The 19,077-nt window shown below is 36.4% G+C and overlaps 1 protein-coding gene across 1 annotated transcript; it reads left to right on the top strand.

Moving 5' to 3' along the window:
- The first annotated feature begins 459 nt into the window (after positions 1-459).
- LOC136183029 (nuclear GTPase SLIP-GC-like) lies at positions 460-18,287 on the top strand. Its single transcript, XM_065964744.1, has 23 exons — positions 460-678; positions 1,215-1,349; positions 3,722-3,803; positions 4,006-4,115; positions 4,505-4,534; positions 4,748-4,778; positions 4,920-5,003; positions 5,624-5,717; positions 7,018-7,234; positions 7,387-7,611; positions 8,015-8,221; positions 8,377-8,552; positions 8,809-8,902; positions 8,987-9,074; positions 9,176-9,297; positions 10,381-10,554; positions 10,662-10,819; positions 11,443-11,560; positions 11,779-11,887; positions 11,983-12,116; positions 13,079-13,160; positions 17,039-17,111; positions 17,216-18,287. Exons 3-23 carry the CDS (start codon positions 3,737-3,739, stop codon positions 17,271-17,273), a joined length of 2,451 nt encoding a protein of 816 aa, XP_065820816.1. The 5' UTR covers positions 460-678; positions 1,215-1,349; positions 3,722-3,736; the 3' UTR covers positions 17,274-18,287.
- The last annotated feature ends 790 nt before the right edge of the window (positions 18,288-19,077 follow it).

Here is a 19,077-nt window from a genome sequence, read left to right as displayed (position 1 = left end):
CAGTGCAAGTATCAAAAACAACCAGTAGGAGTCACTCTCATATGCCTGTTGTCTTAACAATGAATTAAGCACATTATTTTAAATACTGAACTTTAGTACATTTTTTAATTGGTTCCAGGTATAGGAACGTTCAACTTTTGTCCATCACTTTTATCTGACAGCTGCAGAACACAGCAACGGCTCCAGAGGAGAAATATGGAAAAGGAGTAAGAAATACATAATTTACTGTATGTGTCTGACAACAAGCTAGAAAAGCAAAATAAATTGGTAGTGATGGTTAAAGAAAAACTTTTTTTTAAAATAAATACTAGTATTTGATTTAAAAAAATGTTTAATCAACTTGCAGCATGTGATTGTGAACAAGTTCATGAGAAAGTGAAAGTGCTGATGGCATGAAGGCGGAGCAGACACAGAGGGCTTGTGAACTTAAAGTACCTTGAATGAAACATCGCTTTCATTTACAGGAAGAGGAACATTAGTCATGATTTAAGTATCAGGTCACGTAACCTCTAGTGTTTTTACCAAGACTGAGGTGGTGGTGGTTTAATGACTGCTTGAGATTGTTTTTTTTTCTTTTTTTCCTTATCAGCTGGGAGTTTTGATACAGCCATCTGTGGAGATTTTTGACTTTTCCCATTTTAGCTTTCATCATTTTCAACAAAGGACTCCAAAGGAATTGTAAGTAAAGCAGTGTTACATAAGATAAAAAGAAACAGAGATGTAACTGGTTTTACTGACTCTGTTTGATTGAACTTATTATCTTTGATTTTATTTTGTATTGTACTATATGTTTCTGCATAACTTAAAAAGGTCCTTCATAATCAGTTTCAGTAAGAGCTTCTGTTTATCTATTTTAAATAGCTAAATCGTTTTTCTTGACTCATTACACGACATCTCCATAATGTAAAGGTATAGATTGTATGTGAATAAGCTTGGTTGTTAAATTTGAGTAAATTAATATTTCCTGAGAAAAAAAGTTAATTTTCAGCACTTTTACAACTGAAACAACTATGGAGGGATGTTTTGTTGTGCCATTTAAGACGTCACCATGAGGTGCTTTTGAAAAAGTAGTAGATAGGCTTCATGGAAAACAAAGATAATAGCTGGATTAATCTAGTTGATATTACAAAATTCACAAATATAACTTAGTAAAGGATTTTAATTATTTATAATACTGCCGTGTAAACACACACTGAGTGTTTTATTTTTGCCAGGTCATTTTTGCTTTTTGACAACACATCAGGATTTGAAGTATGCTGGCCTATGGTGGAGACCATATGAAATAAATATTTCAAGTTTGACCAGTCACCAGAGGAGTCATGTTTGTGCATTAAGTTGAACTACATAATGTAAGTACAATAAGGTTAATGATTGATTTTGACAACTGTTGGGGTTGTATCAAGTCAACTTTGGTTATATTCTTTAATAATTATACTTAATTATTAATAATATAAATAAAATATCATTAAACTATGTTTTCTCGTTTTGGGGCACCAACCTGTACTCAGGTAAATATAACCAAAATATCACTCAAATCAGTCTCAAATTAGTTATTTAATTACTAATATTATTAATAATGAATAACTATATTCAATAAATTGAAGGCGTGAAATCTGTACACAAAGCCTTCGCACCCAGCTTATATCACAATGCAAATACACCAGTAACCACAAACAACTGCTCTCTTAAATTATAACAGAATTTATTTAAACAAAGCAACATCAATCCAAAATCAGTGAACTTAATTAAACAAATAACTATTATAAACTAATCTAAGTAACAAGCATTAAGCACAGGCTTGTGGAAGAGGTGTGAATGTAGGTGTGTGTGTATAAAATAATACAAATCAAAAGCCCATGACATCTTTAGCATTTTTTCATCAAGTTTAAAAGCTGATGTGACCGGTTGTATGCAACGTTTAACGTCAGAGTGCAATAAATTAGGCTCAAGTTTACTGTTGCCTTATTTTTTCTGCATTTATTTAATAAAAAATTAACATTTAATTTATACAGCCCGAATAATTCTGATACGTAAACAGAATGAAAGTGTCGCCCTTCCGATGGCGCACACCTAACAAAGACCTAAATGTGGCCTTAATGTCTAAAAGAGAACGAGTTCGGCCCTACACGATCTGTGTCTCTGAGGCGTCTGATAGCCACGAGTGTATAGATCTGTGTGTGTGTGTGTGTGTGTGTGTGTGTGTGTGTGTGTGTGTGTGTGTGGCCTATGTGCGTAATGGCGCAGTGGTGGAGTTAGTCTCCAGATGTACGTTTACACAGGAATATGTGTGTGTGTGTATGTTCGTAGAAGGGGGAGAAAAGAGGATAAAAGAGAATAAAAGAGAAATGCGTGCCTGAAGAGGCCGGATCACAGTCTGAATCCCGCGCCACAACTCAGAGTAATTCCCTTCACAGAAACAAACCAATGGCCGAATTCAAGTTAATACGGCTTACACTGGCCTTTCTGATCAGAAGAGTGATACCCGGTTATAACGCTGTTACACTAAACACATATAGGACGCAGCGGTCCGAAACAACAACAAGAGTTTTAAACAGTTAAAACTCAGGACGTGTCGGCCCAACAAAGAGAAAAATTACAGTTTCTGCTTCGATCAACAATTGTTAAAAACACTCTCTAAAGCTAATTCTTCGGCGATAAAACAGATCTTCTGTCCGTCCTGGTGCAGAGGCGTCTGATGGCGGCGAGGCTCCCTTACGGAAAGAGCGGCTTCGTTGGTTCTCCGTCGAGTGGAAAGATGTCCGTTGATGTCCTTTCGTTGCAGGACGGAATAAGACCGTTATCTTTCTGATAATCTTTTATAGTCTGATGCTCTCTGAGAAACTGAGATGCGTTCACTGGACAATCCGAGCTCGGAATTTAGAACACTGCCGGCCGCGGATTACCTGCGCGCCAAAAAAACTTGGAGTTTTGTAGCCTGGCCTGCTCCATGGGGGGTCTACCTCAGGTCCCCTCCAATGAGGAGAGAGAGGTTCCGGTCCCCCCTTACTTCACGCGTAGTTGTGAAGTACCGCAGGGGATTCTGGGATTAAGAGTCCTTTTAGGCCTCTTTGTGATCTCAGTGAACACTCAAATGAGGCTTCTCACAGAGGTGCAGGCCCAAGTCCATTGTTTGACTGTCCTAAGCCTGCGTGGCCCAACACAACTGATTATATTAATGAGACATTTAGTTTACCTAAAGTCCTATATTTAATTTATGGACCAATTAAATATTTTTGAAAAGAAGATTTAAAATCTTCATATATCCTGAATGAATACTTGTGCGTGTCAAAGCTCTGCCATTTAAATTTGACATGTTTTAAGCCCAAATATTCATCAAACATCAGCTTATCAAGTTTTAAAAACAAAACTGAAAGGTTATAGAGGAATGGGAAAAGTTGGAGTAAAATGTGGGCCACTGTTACAAAGATTTTTCCTTCAGCAGGCAACAGTTACATTTAACTTCTCACTATTCCAAATACAAGCTATTTGATGTGGAAGCAAGCGGCAACCTCTGATGCATTAAAATGGTGATATAATCTATGGGTGGAAGCTTTGACCTGACTGATATTTCCCAAATACTTGCTGGGGTCCTTTCCTTACACCTGCTATTATCTGTTCATAACTCCTTATCTTTGTCTAATTACATTTAATTCATAAAAACTTCTGCAATATGTGAAGTTGTTACAATAGATTTAAATATTATTATGTGATTACCTTACAGTTGCTGTTTCCCGTCATGGATGATTTTGTTAAAACAAAATTAACTGAATGGGGTCTCAGCGATTGGATAGAAAATTTTCAAGGTGAAGTATTACCATTCTTTTTGTTTGTCACAGGCAATTTCCCACCAATACTGAAACATTCAATCATATGCTAATAGAAACAGAAAAGGTGCTGTAATATGGCTCTACAATGCCAACTTATACTTTACAGAATTTCATCATTTTAAACAATGGTTTGGTTTTGCTTGACAAAGATTATTCTGAATTGTTTTCCTAATAACAGATCAAGGTATTAATGAGGAAAGTTTTTACCTCATTAATGATGACATCGATAAATTGATCACGAAACTTGGACCAAGCTTAATATTCAAGAAGAGACTCAAGTCTCTGAAGGTAATACTTTTGAGTGTATTTGGTTTAAAAAAGTCTTACTTATAGATCCAATGATTTATAATAAAAGAGAGATAAACACAGTCTTCTGTTTTGAAGAAACCATCAGATGAAAGATCACAAAATCAAAGGATGACTAAAATGACTTTTACTGGAATCTCTCAAACTGTCTCCACTAATTATGAATTTTAAACTTTTCCCTTTGACATTAGGGGGAGAAAAATGCAACAAATCAGGTCATTAATTCATTTTCTTCTCCTTTGAGTTCAGTACATTTTCTTTCATTTCGTGTTGTGTATATATTACAGTCAGGCCATAATTATTTCAAATGTCTGCTAAAATGTTCCATGGCTTTGTTCTGAGAGTGATTATTTTCTTGACGTTGTCAACAGGAACATGAAGAAACTGCTGATTCTGCTCAGGTAAGGATAAAATACATTTTCCAGGGATACTGTTCTTATACTTGTACCTCTTTTAATCATCAATGTGCAATAGAATTACTGATGTGTCCTGAGAAAAATCACCATCATATTTGACTTAATCAATGGTTGACTCCACTTCCAGAGGTTTAGTCACACTCATCATAGCTTGGATGATATCTGTTTCAATGAGTCAAATGCATATTTCATCTTTAGGTTTTGGCCAACAGTAACACAAGAGATAAAGGTAAGGTCTAAAGTATCTTATGTAGGATTTATGGTGATCTGTTTTTGTAGTAATAATGTTTTGTTCTGACAAATCAACTATTTGTATGTTTTAATATTGTAAGAGGCAAAAAGCTGTTTTTGATTTTTAATGAAAAATAAGGAAAAAGAAAGTCTGAGTCTCAGGGGGAGTCCAGCGGATGTCTATCACCAACTAAGAAACGACGACGGGACTCCACATATTCAGGTATTTATGTTACGCTGAGAACTATTACAACCAACAGATCAAAGTATTCACCAGCATGTATGTGTCATGACTTCATATTAAACCTTAGGTGTCTCTCAGCAACATGCCATAGAGACGATATCAATGCTTCCATTACTTCATAAATTAACCATGGACTTAAATGTTAATCTTATGGCCTCTCACTTGGCCTGAGCAGCTCACAGGGCAGCACAAGTGTCTATAGTAGTTTCTGCCAAATCCTGCAGTACTCATTTCCATGCTCTGCCCTCACACTGTTTGACTAACAAATGTACACAAACCTGACTAACTAACATGTCTATTTTAGTTTTAAAATGAGGTGTGGTCAGGCACAGTGTCAGGGCTTTGCCATGGATGCTTAATTTTTTTTGTACCATTCAGTAAACATGTTTACTGCTGTTTTTTTCACTTTTGATTTGGCTTCCTTTTCCAACACCGGTGGTTGCTGCTTTTTTGGTACTCTGAATTATCCTTCATTGACATTAAAGAGAAAGGCTTTCTAGCACATTCTTCTTTTCCTCTTGTTTTGTTCAACATAGCACCTAATTAACTAATTAACTAACTAATTAACTTGTTTCTTTGTCTTTTCTTTTCTCCAACAGAAAAATGCATGCTGTCTGAAGTGAGAAACATGATGGCATGTATTCGGAACAAAGTACTCCAAGGAGAAAAAACAAAGTTCAATGCTTTCCTAGAGTAAGAAAAAAAGATGATATCACATATTTGCTTATGGCTCACAAAGAGAATTGTGACTGGCCTTTCGAGTTGCTTCTTAATTTTGTACTTTATGGTATTGCATGTGATAAAGTTTCACGAAGAGAGAACACACTCATTCATGAGCCCAGAAAATGGTATTGTATTTTATTTATTGCATCTTCTATAGCTACAGTATATCCTGTAGCATGGGAATTCATTGTACTATTTATTTTCTACTGTGCAGACTATTGTCATATCTGCACTCTACAATGACGTGTGCCTTTCACAAGTGAAAAAAAAAAAATTACTATTGACTTCAGTTTTGTTAAATTGCCTTCCTTGTTGACAAATCGAGTGTCTGATTGAGGCTGGCTCCAGGAACACCAGAAGTCAGATACACATGACTGGCAAAAAAGATGTTTTAATAGCATAAATAAACATGTTTAAAGCCGTGTAACAAAACAAAATAGGTCTGATTAGTTATTGTCATCACTGGCAGACAATGTACGGGGGTGAATTTTAATTTAACGGCTCTGTTGATAGTGATACGTGTTTAACCAAAGCTAGGCGTGTAGCTGACATGATTGACAGGTGTGCGCGATGTAACGGTTGGTCAAGAGGCTTAAAGCCCGCCTCAGCTTCGGCTCTAAGCCTGTCTTTAGGTTGACTGAAAGTTAGGCTGAGACAGCATGCCCAACATGGCGGCAGCTGACGATGAACCAGATGGCTGACGTCACTCAGACTTTGTCCATTAATATTTACAGTCTATGGTTTGAAGTCAGAGAGTGTACAAGCTTGGGGTCCTCCCCCAGGAAATGGTTCGGGTTGAACCTCTTTACTCTTTGTTTGGTACTATTTATATGCAGCAGTTTGTCATGAAACTGTCAAGAGTTTTATGAAATAAACAATATCAATAAGTTGTTTAACTTAGATAGTACAAATCTATCGAAGTTAGATGCATGAAGTTCACATTACAGCAAGATATAAAATACCACCATTCACGTAGGTCATCTCTCAAACAGATGGTCGGGTTTTCGATTCCTAGCTCCTGCAGTTGTATGTTGAAGCATCTTTGGGCAAGAAACCAAGTTGCTCCTGCTGCTGCGTCAACTGTGAATGTGTGTGAATAGGATTCATTTTTATATGGTACTCCATTATGTTCTATTGATAACATGATCCAATGGTGCATAAATGAAAGCAAGAAGGCAGACAGCTTAACAATTCAGACCTTTATTTAATTTATTTTTTTATACTTTTAATATTTGTCATATGAATAAACAGATTTGAACTCTCGTAACAGGGAAAAAATCTGTGATTTGAAGAAAGAAAAGAGGGAGCTGGTTGGTGTCTTTGGAAGAACAGGGGCTGGAAAAAGCTCTTTAATAAATGCTGTCATCGAAGAGAAGGATCTCTTGCCCTCAGGAGATCTTACTGCTTGTACAACAGTCATCATTAAGGTGGAGGCTAACAAGCAGAACAAGAAGTATGAGGCAGAGATTGAATTCATCACAAAAGAGGTAAAACGATGTTAACATGAATATTTATCCTCCTTTAAAAAGTAATGAGGTAGCTGCAAAGATACTAACGCTCATTACATGGCTTCATCCATTTATTTCATTAAATCCAATTAAACTAAAGTGAGTTAAAGAATAATTATTTTCTTTTATAGGAATTGAAGCAGGAGTTGTGGTACTTGTTAACTTTCATCCTGAATGATGAAGACTGCAAAGTTGAAGATGATGATGATTACAATGACGCTGTTGAAATGCTGTCAGCGCTGTATGGAGAAGAATGGAGAAAAAACCCTTCTGTGGAACATCTCATGAACGACAAACATTTCAGAGAAATCCCAGAATTTATCGTATCTAAGAAGAAAGCCTTGACCTGTGAATCAGTAAGAAAGAAAAAAATCTAAAGTATCAGTCTTATACGTACGAGTATATACGATGTGTTTTGAAATGTATAACATTTCAATCTCAGACATATATTGATGTATGTAATTTACATACTTCCTTGCTGTTCAAGTTTTGCTTAATTTTTGGGTAGTTGAAAAAAATGTTGATGTAAATTAAATGAATAAATAAAAGGACTAGGGGAGAATTATCCTAATTCTGAATGTCTACAGCTCTATATTAAATCAGAAATACTTTATTAATTCCCATGGGTAAAGTTGTTGATTGTTTCCTGTATTGGAAAGTTTTGTCCTTGACCTATTAGTTGTAGATCGTCTGTGTATCTGCTTGTCATAATCAGTGGTGCATTTAAATAAATCCTTAATCTTGTTTTTCATGTGTCAGGCGAAAGAGCTCTCTGCAAAACTTGTGAAATACACAAAAAGCAGCTCAGAGGACGGAGATGCTAAAGAAGTAAAGAGGTGGTTTTGGCCCCTGGTGAAGTGTGTGACTGTCAGGGTGCCAAATAATGACCTTCTCCAGAATGTCACACTTGTGGATCTACCTGGAAATGGGGACCGCAACAAGGGCAGAGATAAAATGTGGAAAGGGGTAAATTATTTAAATGCATCACTTTGTTAATCTTGTCTTAAGTTTAGCATTATTTTATTACAAATCACTGATATTGACTTACGGTAATTGAAATGCATTTCCAAATTATTATCATTGACTGATATTCACGATTAACTTGGATTTCATCCTTGTAGGTGGTTCAAAGCTGTTCCACTGTGTGGATCGTGACGGACATTAACAGAGCAGTATCAGAGAAAGAACCATGGGAGATTCTGAAAAGTGCCAGGAGCCTTATGGGAAATGGTGGCCAGTGTCAGCACATTCACTTCATCTGCACCAAGTCTGATGTTATCGAAGACTCTGATGATCTGTAAGTGATTTTTTTTTATTTTTATACAATACATTTAAAGATAGGTGCTGATGAGTGACAGGGTCTACTGTTACTTATTTGTTGTTTACAAGTATACTCATATGAATATATATACTTTGTTCATATTTACGTAATTTTTTTAAACTTTTATCCTGAGAGGAAAGAAAACCACGTCATATTAAAGATGTTGGAGATTGAATTTTCAAGGCTTCAGATAATGTATGAGGTTCAGCTTGATACTGATCTCTTCTTACAGTTCAGTAGCTGGTGTTTGTGCTGCCATATTTAAGAGGAACAGCTGGGCCAAGGAGGAAGTGAAGAGAGAATTTGGGAAACTAAAGGGGGTTCAGGTGAGTTGTGAAATTTCAGAAAATCTAAAATGAAGATGTCTTTTTAATGCAATACCACCCTAAATGTATTCATTATTTTTTCAGACACATTTCAGTGGTGACTGTTTCAAAGTGTTCACAGTGAGCTCCAAAGAGTTCCTTCAGGAGAAAAGGCTTGGACCAGATGAAACTGGTAGGTGAAGTCCATGCATAACTTTGTAAATAAAATAATATACATGTGTGAAGTTTCTCTGGATGTAATCATGTAAGCTCTATATTGTATCTTTTTTATAGAAGTCCCCAAACTTCAGGAATTTCTGCAAGAACTGAATGACTTTCACTCAGAGACACTGAAGTATGTGTCAGGAGCGTATGGGATTCTTTCTCTTATTCAAGGTGCCGGCTGTGGAGAAGTGGTAAGATGAAATAGCACTTTAACTGCATTTAGATTTAGTTTTAGTTTTGGCAGCCAGTAATCAGAATCTCAACAAAAATAGTAATCCATAGAAACACTTCCATTTAGAGAAATATTTGAAGTAGTGACAGACATAGAAGCAATGTGTTGCACCTTTGCAATCAGGTCATTAATTTTGAATTCATTAAAGTAGTGAAATAGTCTTTGCGTAATGCAAACTCAAAAGAAACTTAAATTGTTGGCAATTTATTGAATAATACACAACGCCGTAAAAAAACCTACTTTATTCTTACACTACGCCACTGTAAGAAACTGCATACAACCTTGTAATTAATTTCATATACATGGGCTACCATACTTAAGCACAAAATAGCAATCTATTATAAAAAAAATTACTTTTATACTTCAAGAAACAGTTTTTAAACCATCTTATTTGAAATGAATTACAATTCCATTTGTCCGATCCATCCTATTACACACATTTTTTTTTTATCCTTACAACTTAGACTGCAGGCGCCACATTTGATGAACAGTCTATGGAAGCTTTATACGATAATATAGGCTGTAATTAGACAAGTCATTACCAAATGAATGTCAATTCAGATGGGGTCACATCTGGACACTACTTCCCATGTGGCTTATTGACAGATGTCCGCATAAGTCTCCGGGACATATTGGTAGAGATTCAATCATTCTTCCTTGATGCTCTCCCTGCAGGAGTAACCTGAGGGGTTATCTCAAGATGATTAATCATTTTTCCAGATGATCCAATAAAAACTGTAACAACAACATAATCTTGTATAATTGGGTTTAACACTGCCTTATTCACTGTTTCTAATAACAGCAAAGTGTAGGTGTGTGGTAAAAAAACTGTGTTAGCTTTCTCCAAAAGACTATCACATTTTTATTTTTTATTATACATTGACACATAACGTTATGCCTAACAAGCATTCCGTTAAATAAAATACGAATAGGTATTTTGTGAAGAAAATAAAATAGAAACAAAAACTGACTTGAAAAAAGCCCAATGAGGCTGAAGTATAGTTTCATTGTTTTAACACTACATTTTTCTCTTTGATTACAGGCTGGCGTAAAAGAATACCTGTGCACAGACCTTGAAGACAACTTGGTATGTGAATTAAGTAAAGTCTCAGAGGCCATGGAAGAGTCCTATAGGGCTTTTAACAAGTGCCTCATGGAGGGTGTTGAAAAATCCAATAGTTCAAGGGAAAGTGACTTGAAGTCCTTCTTATATCCCGTATGTATTTGAATATTTTATTCCTTTATCCAAACCATCGATTTTTCACTTGATATTCAAAAGTTAATCATTTAAGGAAATGTTTGTTTTTGTGTGTTTCGTTTCAGAGGAGAGTAACAGGAAGTGCTTTTCACAGGAGATTGAAGTGCATTGTCGCAAACAATGGCATCCACAAACCAAGAAAAGGGAAACAACAAAACCTCAATGAGAAATTAGCTTCAAAGCTGATGGAGAGCATTGATGAGGAATTTAGAAAGACCTTCCCGTAAGAACGTACTAAATGAGGAAAAGATAATACCTCTTCAAATGGCGATTATAATAATAATATAATAATGTGTGCAATGGTTATTTAAAATTATTTAAAGGCTTTATATGTGATTTTTCACACTTAAATATAATAGAAATCAAGTATATCCTCTGAAAATAACTCTGTGAGTCATGACTGTCTACAATGGGTGCAACACCCGAGTCCCACTGTCTGTGATGTTTTCTGAGTCATATCTTCAGTTTGTTGACATTGTCGGGACGGCGGCTGACTCCTCCCCTCGTGTATAAAAGTTGTTTAATTGAGGGACTAGAGAAAAGAAGAATAACATACTGTACTCACTGCTTAACTGTGTTTCTAGATCACCCTCATTTCGGGTAAATTTACATGCAGTGTGAAGATATGAGCATAATAAAGATCGCTAGCATTAGCATGCTAACACAACAATGCACCGCGAGTTGTTTTGGTTTCATGCTGGTGCTCAAGGGCGACATCTACTGTATCAAAAAATTGCATATAAAGCCTTTAATTAATTTAATAAAATAAGTATATTAATCAAATTCTTCAATTTGAATTTTGTCAATATTTGATCAATGAAAGATTTACTTGTTAACATGTTTCAGAAATGAATCAAAATGTGAACCATTCAACGGGGCCATCAGTTCCTTTTCACTCGTCACAGGGACTCTGGTTGAAAAGTACAAAGGTGTGCAGCTGCAACTGGAATTTCTCAGGACAGAGGTAAGACATTGTGATGGTACCATCTTATCCATTAGTTTTGTTTTACGCTTATTATCAAGGAAAAGGAGACTGAAGAACGGGGTGAACAAATAAACCAAAAGCCTTTTGCATGTTTAAGCGCTTATCGTTGATATTCATTTCTTATGTAGAACACCATCAATAAGGTACATGTTAGCATTGCAGATATCCATTTTTGTGTTTTTAATCTTCTGTTGTAGGAAGAAAAAATTAAGGCACAACTCGACAAAACCATCCGGGAGCGAAAGAAAGAAATCTACAGCAGCCTGACAACAACAATCGAGGAAAACATGCAAAAGTGCTATGAAGGTAAGAAAGAAGATCTTGGCATATGAAACCTGACACTGAATGAAAAAAACAATGAAAATAATGTGCATTTATAACCATTTTCTGATTCACTGTAGATGCACAACAATGTAAAGGACCAGGCTCCCTAAATGCCATGAGGGACATCATTGAGCAGCATGTTTGTGCCAAGAAGGTCGGCATGTTCGAGGAGGCTAGAGATGCGATGATTTCAAATCTGCAAAAACTAATGGTTTGTCATATTTCATAGTTCACCGTAAAGCCTGGCTCACACTGTAGGATAATCGGGCCGATTTGAGCTCTGATTCTTCCTTCCTGACAATCCAGGGTCGCTCCCAACTCAAGGCTGCTCGGAACCGATTCTCTGCTCAGATTATCTTATAGTGAGTGTAGATCTACCCGGCGATCCTTGGGGACGCCCCGATTCATTTCAAACATGTTTGATATTTAGAGTTTAAAATCTTGACGATACGTCATGAAAGAGTCCGGCAGAATTTGTTTGTGACTGTAGTCATGTTGACTAGTGGCAGGGCGTAACTCTGCGTTTTTTTTTTTTCTAAAACTTGTATCCATATATCTACGATTTTATCTACTTTCCTCTATCCTACAACAACTTCCACTTCCTTCTCTTTCACGGACCGCCGTCCGTTGGAGTATTCAATTGAAACTTTATTACCAATTGTTAACGCTCCGTCCCGATTTCACTCGTACAGTGCGAGCTCTCCGGCCGTGCCGGACAATCTGGTCGTAGAGTGTGAGCACGTACATTGCAAGGTCTGTCTGGCATCATAAACGATTCAGTCCTACAGTGTGAGCTGACATGCCACCCCGACTTTTATACAATCAGGGAAAAATCGCACAGTGTGAGCCAGGCTTTAGACACCTAATACGGTGCTAAAAATAGTAAAATGTGTTTTGTTACACTAATATTCTTTATGTATGATTGAATTGAATTGAATTGTTTCTTATATAAAAGTGGACTGTGCATCATTCTGAAGGTTTGTGACTTCAGTTTAACAAAGAAGCAACTTCTATTAAAAATGAAGACGAACACAAAAAAGCTTTATGTCTATTAATTACGTTTTTGCTTTCTGAAAGAAAAAACACTTTTAAACTGTTGATAAATGTATGATCCAGTAAATTAAAAAAAAAATGTGCTGGTTACTTGTTTTAAATATTTTATATCTTATTTAGGATGCCATCCAGAAGACACTGAGGGAAACAATGCTGAGGTCAATAGAGCTATCTCTCAAGACAGATGATCAATCAGTTCCAGGTAAAGTGAAGATTTACAAGTAAAATTTGTTTTCAGACAAAACACCAGTGAAGGGATTCTCCCACTTGACAACCACAGTGATGTACTGTCTCTTGCTGCCCATCAGTTTTCACGGTTTGGAGTTGTGGTGTATTGTTGTAGCACTTGAAATCAGTCTTGGTCTCAAGGCCGGTCTCAAGACCACGTTTTAAATGTCTCGGAATTGAAAGCATTTTTACTCGGTCTTGAACTGGGCGGAATCCAGATTTTAAATAAAGACTAGTCAAGATCCACCTCTGACGGGCTATTTTTCCAAGTCCTTACTGTGATTAGAAGATGCTCCTTTCTAAAAAATCAAATTACTTTTTTGATTCCTAATTTGATTGTTATCCCCGTTAACCTTCCTGGTGTCACGATCTAAGTGAGTGACATGCCTGCAGCACACAATATGCCGATTTTTCATTGATATTTATGGTCTCAGTCTTGTCTCCGTCTGGCCCTGTCTTAGTCTTGGTCTTGACTCGGTCTCTGTCTCAATCCCTAAATATCTCGGCCTTGTCTCAGTTAGAGACCGATTGCTCTTTCTCAGCTGCTCAGGTCATGATAACAACATACTGTAACTATCTCACACACACTCGTTGACTGTCAGTCCCTCTCCTTGCTCGCTCTACTAGCCAAATAATTTACTCCTGTATGATAAAAGGATCGTCTGCCGTATTCATAAAGTGGACCTTGCTTGTCCTGAGAGCATGACGGTAATCTGTGATTATTTGGAAAGAAGTCATCCTGGACGTCTTGTCTTTTAAAAATCATCTTTGACATTCATCTTCACAATCCAAAGTTGAAGCCATGCAGTTATTTTTCTCTTTTTTTACATTTCCAGTCCCTCCCATTAAAACATTTACCTTAGAATGCTTCATCTTTTCTCTCCCCCTCATCTCTTTTTAATTCTATAGCAAACACTGACAGTGTTATTATAGTAATAATGTTTTGCATTAACATTAGTTACATGTAAAGACAAGACAAAAATATGACTGAATGAACAGTTTCTAAGGGCATAGTTTGAAAGAGGAATGTTTAAATTTAAATGCCGATAGATAAATAAAAGTCATTAAGTATTTGCGCAGAACATTATCCAGTTAATCGAGAAATTGTTTTAATAATCGATGACTGGTCGAAGATCAAAATAGTCGTCAGTTGCAGGCCTGCTGATGATAACTGGTAGGAGGAAGTAACAGGAAAATTATGTAGTTGAAAGTGTGCTCTTATATAGTTAGAGCAACAAGATGTAACTTTTCCACCTTTAAACAGTAGTTTCAAAGTCAAGTCAAGTTTATTTATATAGCACATTCCAGCAAAAAGGCAACTCATAGTTCTTCACACCTAAAGACAGTGTAGCTCAGTTGGTAGAGATGGTCAACTCAACCAAAAGGTTGATGGTTCGATCCCCAGTTCCTGCAGCTACATGTCAGATGTGTCCTTGGGCAAAACACTTAACCCCAAGTTGCTCTCACTGCTTCTGCGGTGGCTTATGCATGTGTGTGAATGGAATTAGTTACTTCTGATGGTCACTTTACATAACAGCCTCTGCCATCAGTGCGTGAAGCTGTAGGTGTGACATGCGGTGTAGAAGCGCTAGTTAGAAGACTAGAAAAGTACTATACAAGCTCAACTCCATTTACCTTTTACACGACATCAAAAGCATCAAGACAAATAGAAAAAGAGACATTGAAATAATACATTTCAAAAATCATTAAACAAACCATTAACAATCAAAATGTTAAATACAAATAAAATACAAACATATGACATAACATAAAGTAGAAAAAATTACATTAAATTCAAAATATATAAGTAATCTGCACCTTAATCTGTATATTATTAGTATAGCATGCTCACTGCATCTTAATCTGTATATTATAATCCTAAGAACACACTTATTTTGTAGCATTACTTATTTATAGCATTTATTTATATTTATTGCATCCCATTAATCCAGCCATCCAGATTTACCTAATAATTCACTTTTTTTGTCTACATCTGTAAATCTTGCAATTACTGTACATAGCACAGAATTACTGTACATAGCACAGACTCTTGCACTCAATTACTGTACATAGCACAGACTCTTGCACTTTCTGCTTATTTGCACTTCTGGTGAGATGCCAAACCTCATTTCGTTACTCTATACTTGTATATGTGTAATGACAATAAAGTTGAATCTCATCTCATCTCTAATGTAATGGTGATGTTATCTGCTCTGTGCGCCTTTCAATATTATATCGCTCTGAAGTCCCTACAGTCTTATCTTCCCGATGGACACAGACTCACCTGCCTGTCTTGCCTAATCAAGATTGATATAGGCTCACAGTTTGCTCCATCAGGCACAGCCCTAAGGTGCCCAGGAAACCCCAACTCGGGGTGCTGTGGTGGTGAAATCCACCCCCATTCTTTACGGCTAAACATTACACCAATTCATTTTCAAGAATTTTGTTCAGTCAGTCATTAATATTGAACTATTATTATGAGTAATCAGCATTTGGCACATAAAGAATCCGAGGCTCTCTGACACAGAGTCTTACAGTCCTGCTGAACACAGATTCACCTGCTGGTCTCACATAATTGAAATAGACTCTGTTTAACAATCCCCCCCAGAACATCTTCTCGAGGATTTAGGCACCATCTGTGCTGAGTCACAGCTCACAGGCTGGCTTAGACTTTCAGATATCCCTTACACAACCCAACTCTCACCAATTGCAAATTAAAATGCAGAGAAGTTGTTATATTAATTCATTAAAATTAATTCAAATAAAATAATAATCAAAAATAGTGCCGCAATATAATAATGCAGGTTTAAAATCAAAAGGTAAAAGTTACAGTGAAATATGTACAGTCTCTGTACAGTCTGATACAATGGCTGAGGCTAAGAGGAAGAGGACGGATTCAAGTTGGCTATATAAGTTTGAAATCTTTCAAGTTTCCATCTCAATTAGCATAATAAATTACCCTCTCCAATGTAGCCATTTAGACACAACCCATAGACATCTTGGTAACAGTTGAATACACATATTCCACATGCAAACAGTTTGCAAACAACAGGCACACACACTGACGGCCCGGGGATGGTCTGTCAGTTTGTGTGTTCTTTCCATATTGTAAATGGGCGTGTGTAATATCATTATAGAGAGTCACCATATTTAAGACTGAATAAGAAAAAGAATCGATCAAGTCACATCACAGAAGAAATTGTCATGTCATGTCTGGAAGACAAATAGTTTAATGTCGTAGTTTATCTTGTGTTGCAAATGAGAATACAGAAAATAAATGCAAAAACACATTCAATGATCGTTCGACAAATCTGATCAGAATCCGGTTCGACTATATAAATTCTTAGTCGTGGACATTCCGAATTCCTACATATTGTTGCTTTAACAGAGGAAGTGACTTGTCTTCTTGGCTGTGCTGCACACCAAAGTGCACTAAGGTGGAAAGACATTTTTTCAGTGCTTAAAGTTTAACATTTTGTTTCTTAGATGTCAAAGAGGAGCTTTTGACGGTGACAAAATACTGTAAAGAACTGAAGAAAAATCCAGATGAAGGAACATCAACAGTTACAAGTTTTCAGTTTTTGAACTCAACTAGCACGTACTAAATGACCCTCTCCAATGTAACAATTTAGCCATGGCCAATAGACATCATGGTAACAGTTTAATACACATAATGCACACGCAAACAGTTTGCAAACAATCAGCTAAAGATGCTTGTGGAGTTATATTTGCGCATGATATGGAAACCTCTATCATGTTAGTAGATGTTGTTGATTAGCTTCTGGCAATCTCATTTTGGACTTCACAACACCTGAATCCTGAACGCCTGAAATGTAACTTTTTGTGTTTTAGATGTCAAAGAGGAGCTTGAGACTGTGACAAAATACTATCAGGAACTGATAGATGAAGGAACATCACCAGTTAGGTAAAACATTTTTTTTAAAGTAGATAATGCTCTGATTTTAAACTGTAAGAAATTGCTTCACTTATTTTTATAACAGTTGCTAACAATGCTTCTATTCACACTAGTGCTGATCAACCCGGCCCGTCATCTGCACAGGTAAGTTTAAGTAAAAGTGATGATTAAAAGTTAACATTCTGGTAGACAATGAAATGGTAATATGAAAGTTATCAGTAGAATATCACAACCTTTGTGTTTAACTCTCTTGTGGATATTTCAGGTTTACCTGATGCAGAGAAACAGCTGAGGCCTGTTTAACCACTGAGGGTCCCACAGGGAACATTGAAAAGTCAAACGAGGCTTCTGGATTTGGTCTCAACCTTTTCTTCAGGTTGTTATTTCTGCTCTCTTTTAAGAGGTTTGTTGACATGTTTGATGTGAGTTTCAGAGATGTTAGATTAGTGACAAGACCGTTTTCCTTTTGATTAGTCGTGGTGGGCCTCAGGCCAGAAATTGCAATGGGTGGTGGAGGGTCGGGCCGGGATGTTGTGTTTTCATGATAATCGTTTCTTTTTTCGGCCTTTTTGCCTTTATTAGATAGGACAGCTGAAGAGAGACAAGAAATATTGGGAGGAGAGAGTGGAGGGATGACATGCAGCAAAGGGCCAAGGTCGGATTCAAACCCACAGCTGCTGCTTAGGAATGTAGCCTCCGTACATGGGACGTGACATAACCGTTAAGCAATCCAGCGCCCCTTTCATGTTTCTACCATTTTTTCAGCTAGACATCAACTTCTTTAATAATTCAGGTTTTTTAATTCTTGAAGATGTGTTTTTTTGTGAGTGTTTTTATTTTATGAATTTAGAAGTGGATGATTTGATGTACTCCCTGCAGTTTCACTGATTATTACTGCATCTTATTAAATCTTGAACCTTAATCAAAGAATTAAGATTTTAGGCATTTCAAGGGCTGATCTTGTTCTTTTGTGATGATTAAGGACAAAACTGTTTTTACTGGGATACAAAACTTAAATCTGTGATGATATATTAAGGGTGAAATAGAAGTTAATTTTATTATCAGACCAACTTTTCTGTGCTTCCTGATATGAATTGTACAATGTTTTTTTTAAATGTTTTTAAGTCTTCACTGATTATAAATTAATTATAGCACATCATGCAATAAATCTCCATAAAATGTAAATGTTGTTACCTTTTTATCTTTAATATGAATCTGATATAAAAGTCCTGCAGCTGCCCAAAAGATTTCCTTTCAAACCCAACGTGTTGTAAATACACAGAAGATGCTCATTTAAGAGACATGTTGGGGTTTTATGTTATAAGTGATGTTGGGTTTTAGATCAAAATGTGGTTATTTGATTGATATTAATCATTATCCTTAATAAATTATTAATATAAATTAACAATATTATTCAACTTGCACTAATAAGAACGGGGCACCACACTGAAATCACGGAAAAATTACCAAATTATCACAAAACCAGCCTCGAATTAATTAAATACTAATATTATTCATAATTAATAACATATATTTAATAAATTGAAGGTGTGAAATCCGAACACTAGCCCTCGCACCCAGCTTATATCACAATGCAAATACACCAGTAATCACAAACAACTGCTCTCTTAACTTAAAACAGAATTTATTTAACAAGCAGCATCAACTGCAATCAATGAAACTCAATCAAACAAATAACTACTATAAACTAAACTACAGCAAACAAAGTATTTACAAGCAAACAGTGTGGCACGTGTGTGGTTGTGTATGTGTGTGAGAAAGAGAGAGAGGGATAGGAAGAAGGCAAGATGGCGGGGAAGCACCATGTAGTGACATCACATGGGGCAAAATGGTGGACAACAAAGCCGTGTGGCGTGCGTGTGTCTGTGAGAGAGTCAACAAGATGTTGAGAGAGAGAAAGAGCACCATGTGGAGCTTCGTCAGGTAGGTACAAAATGGTGGACAACAAAGGGAG

Source organism: Labrus bergylta, chromosome 16 (assembly GCF_963930695.1).
Source record: "Labrus bergylta chromosome 16, fLabBer1.1, whole genome shotgun sequence".
NCBI classification, from domain to species: Eukaryota; Metazoa; Chordata; class Actinopteri; order Labriformes; family Labridae; genus Labrus; species Labrus bergylta.
The sequence above is the reverse complement of the archived record's forward strand: the minus strand, read 5'-3'. Positions and strand labels throughout refer to the sequence as shown.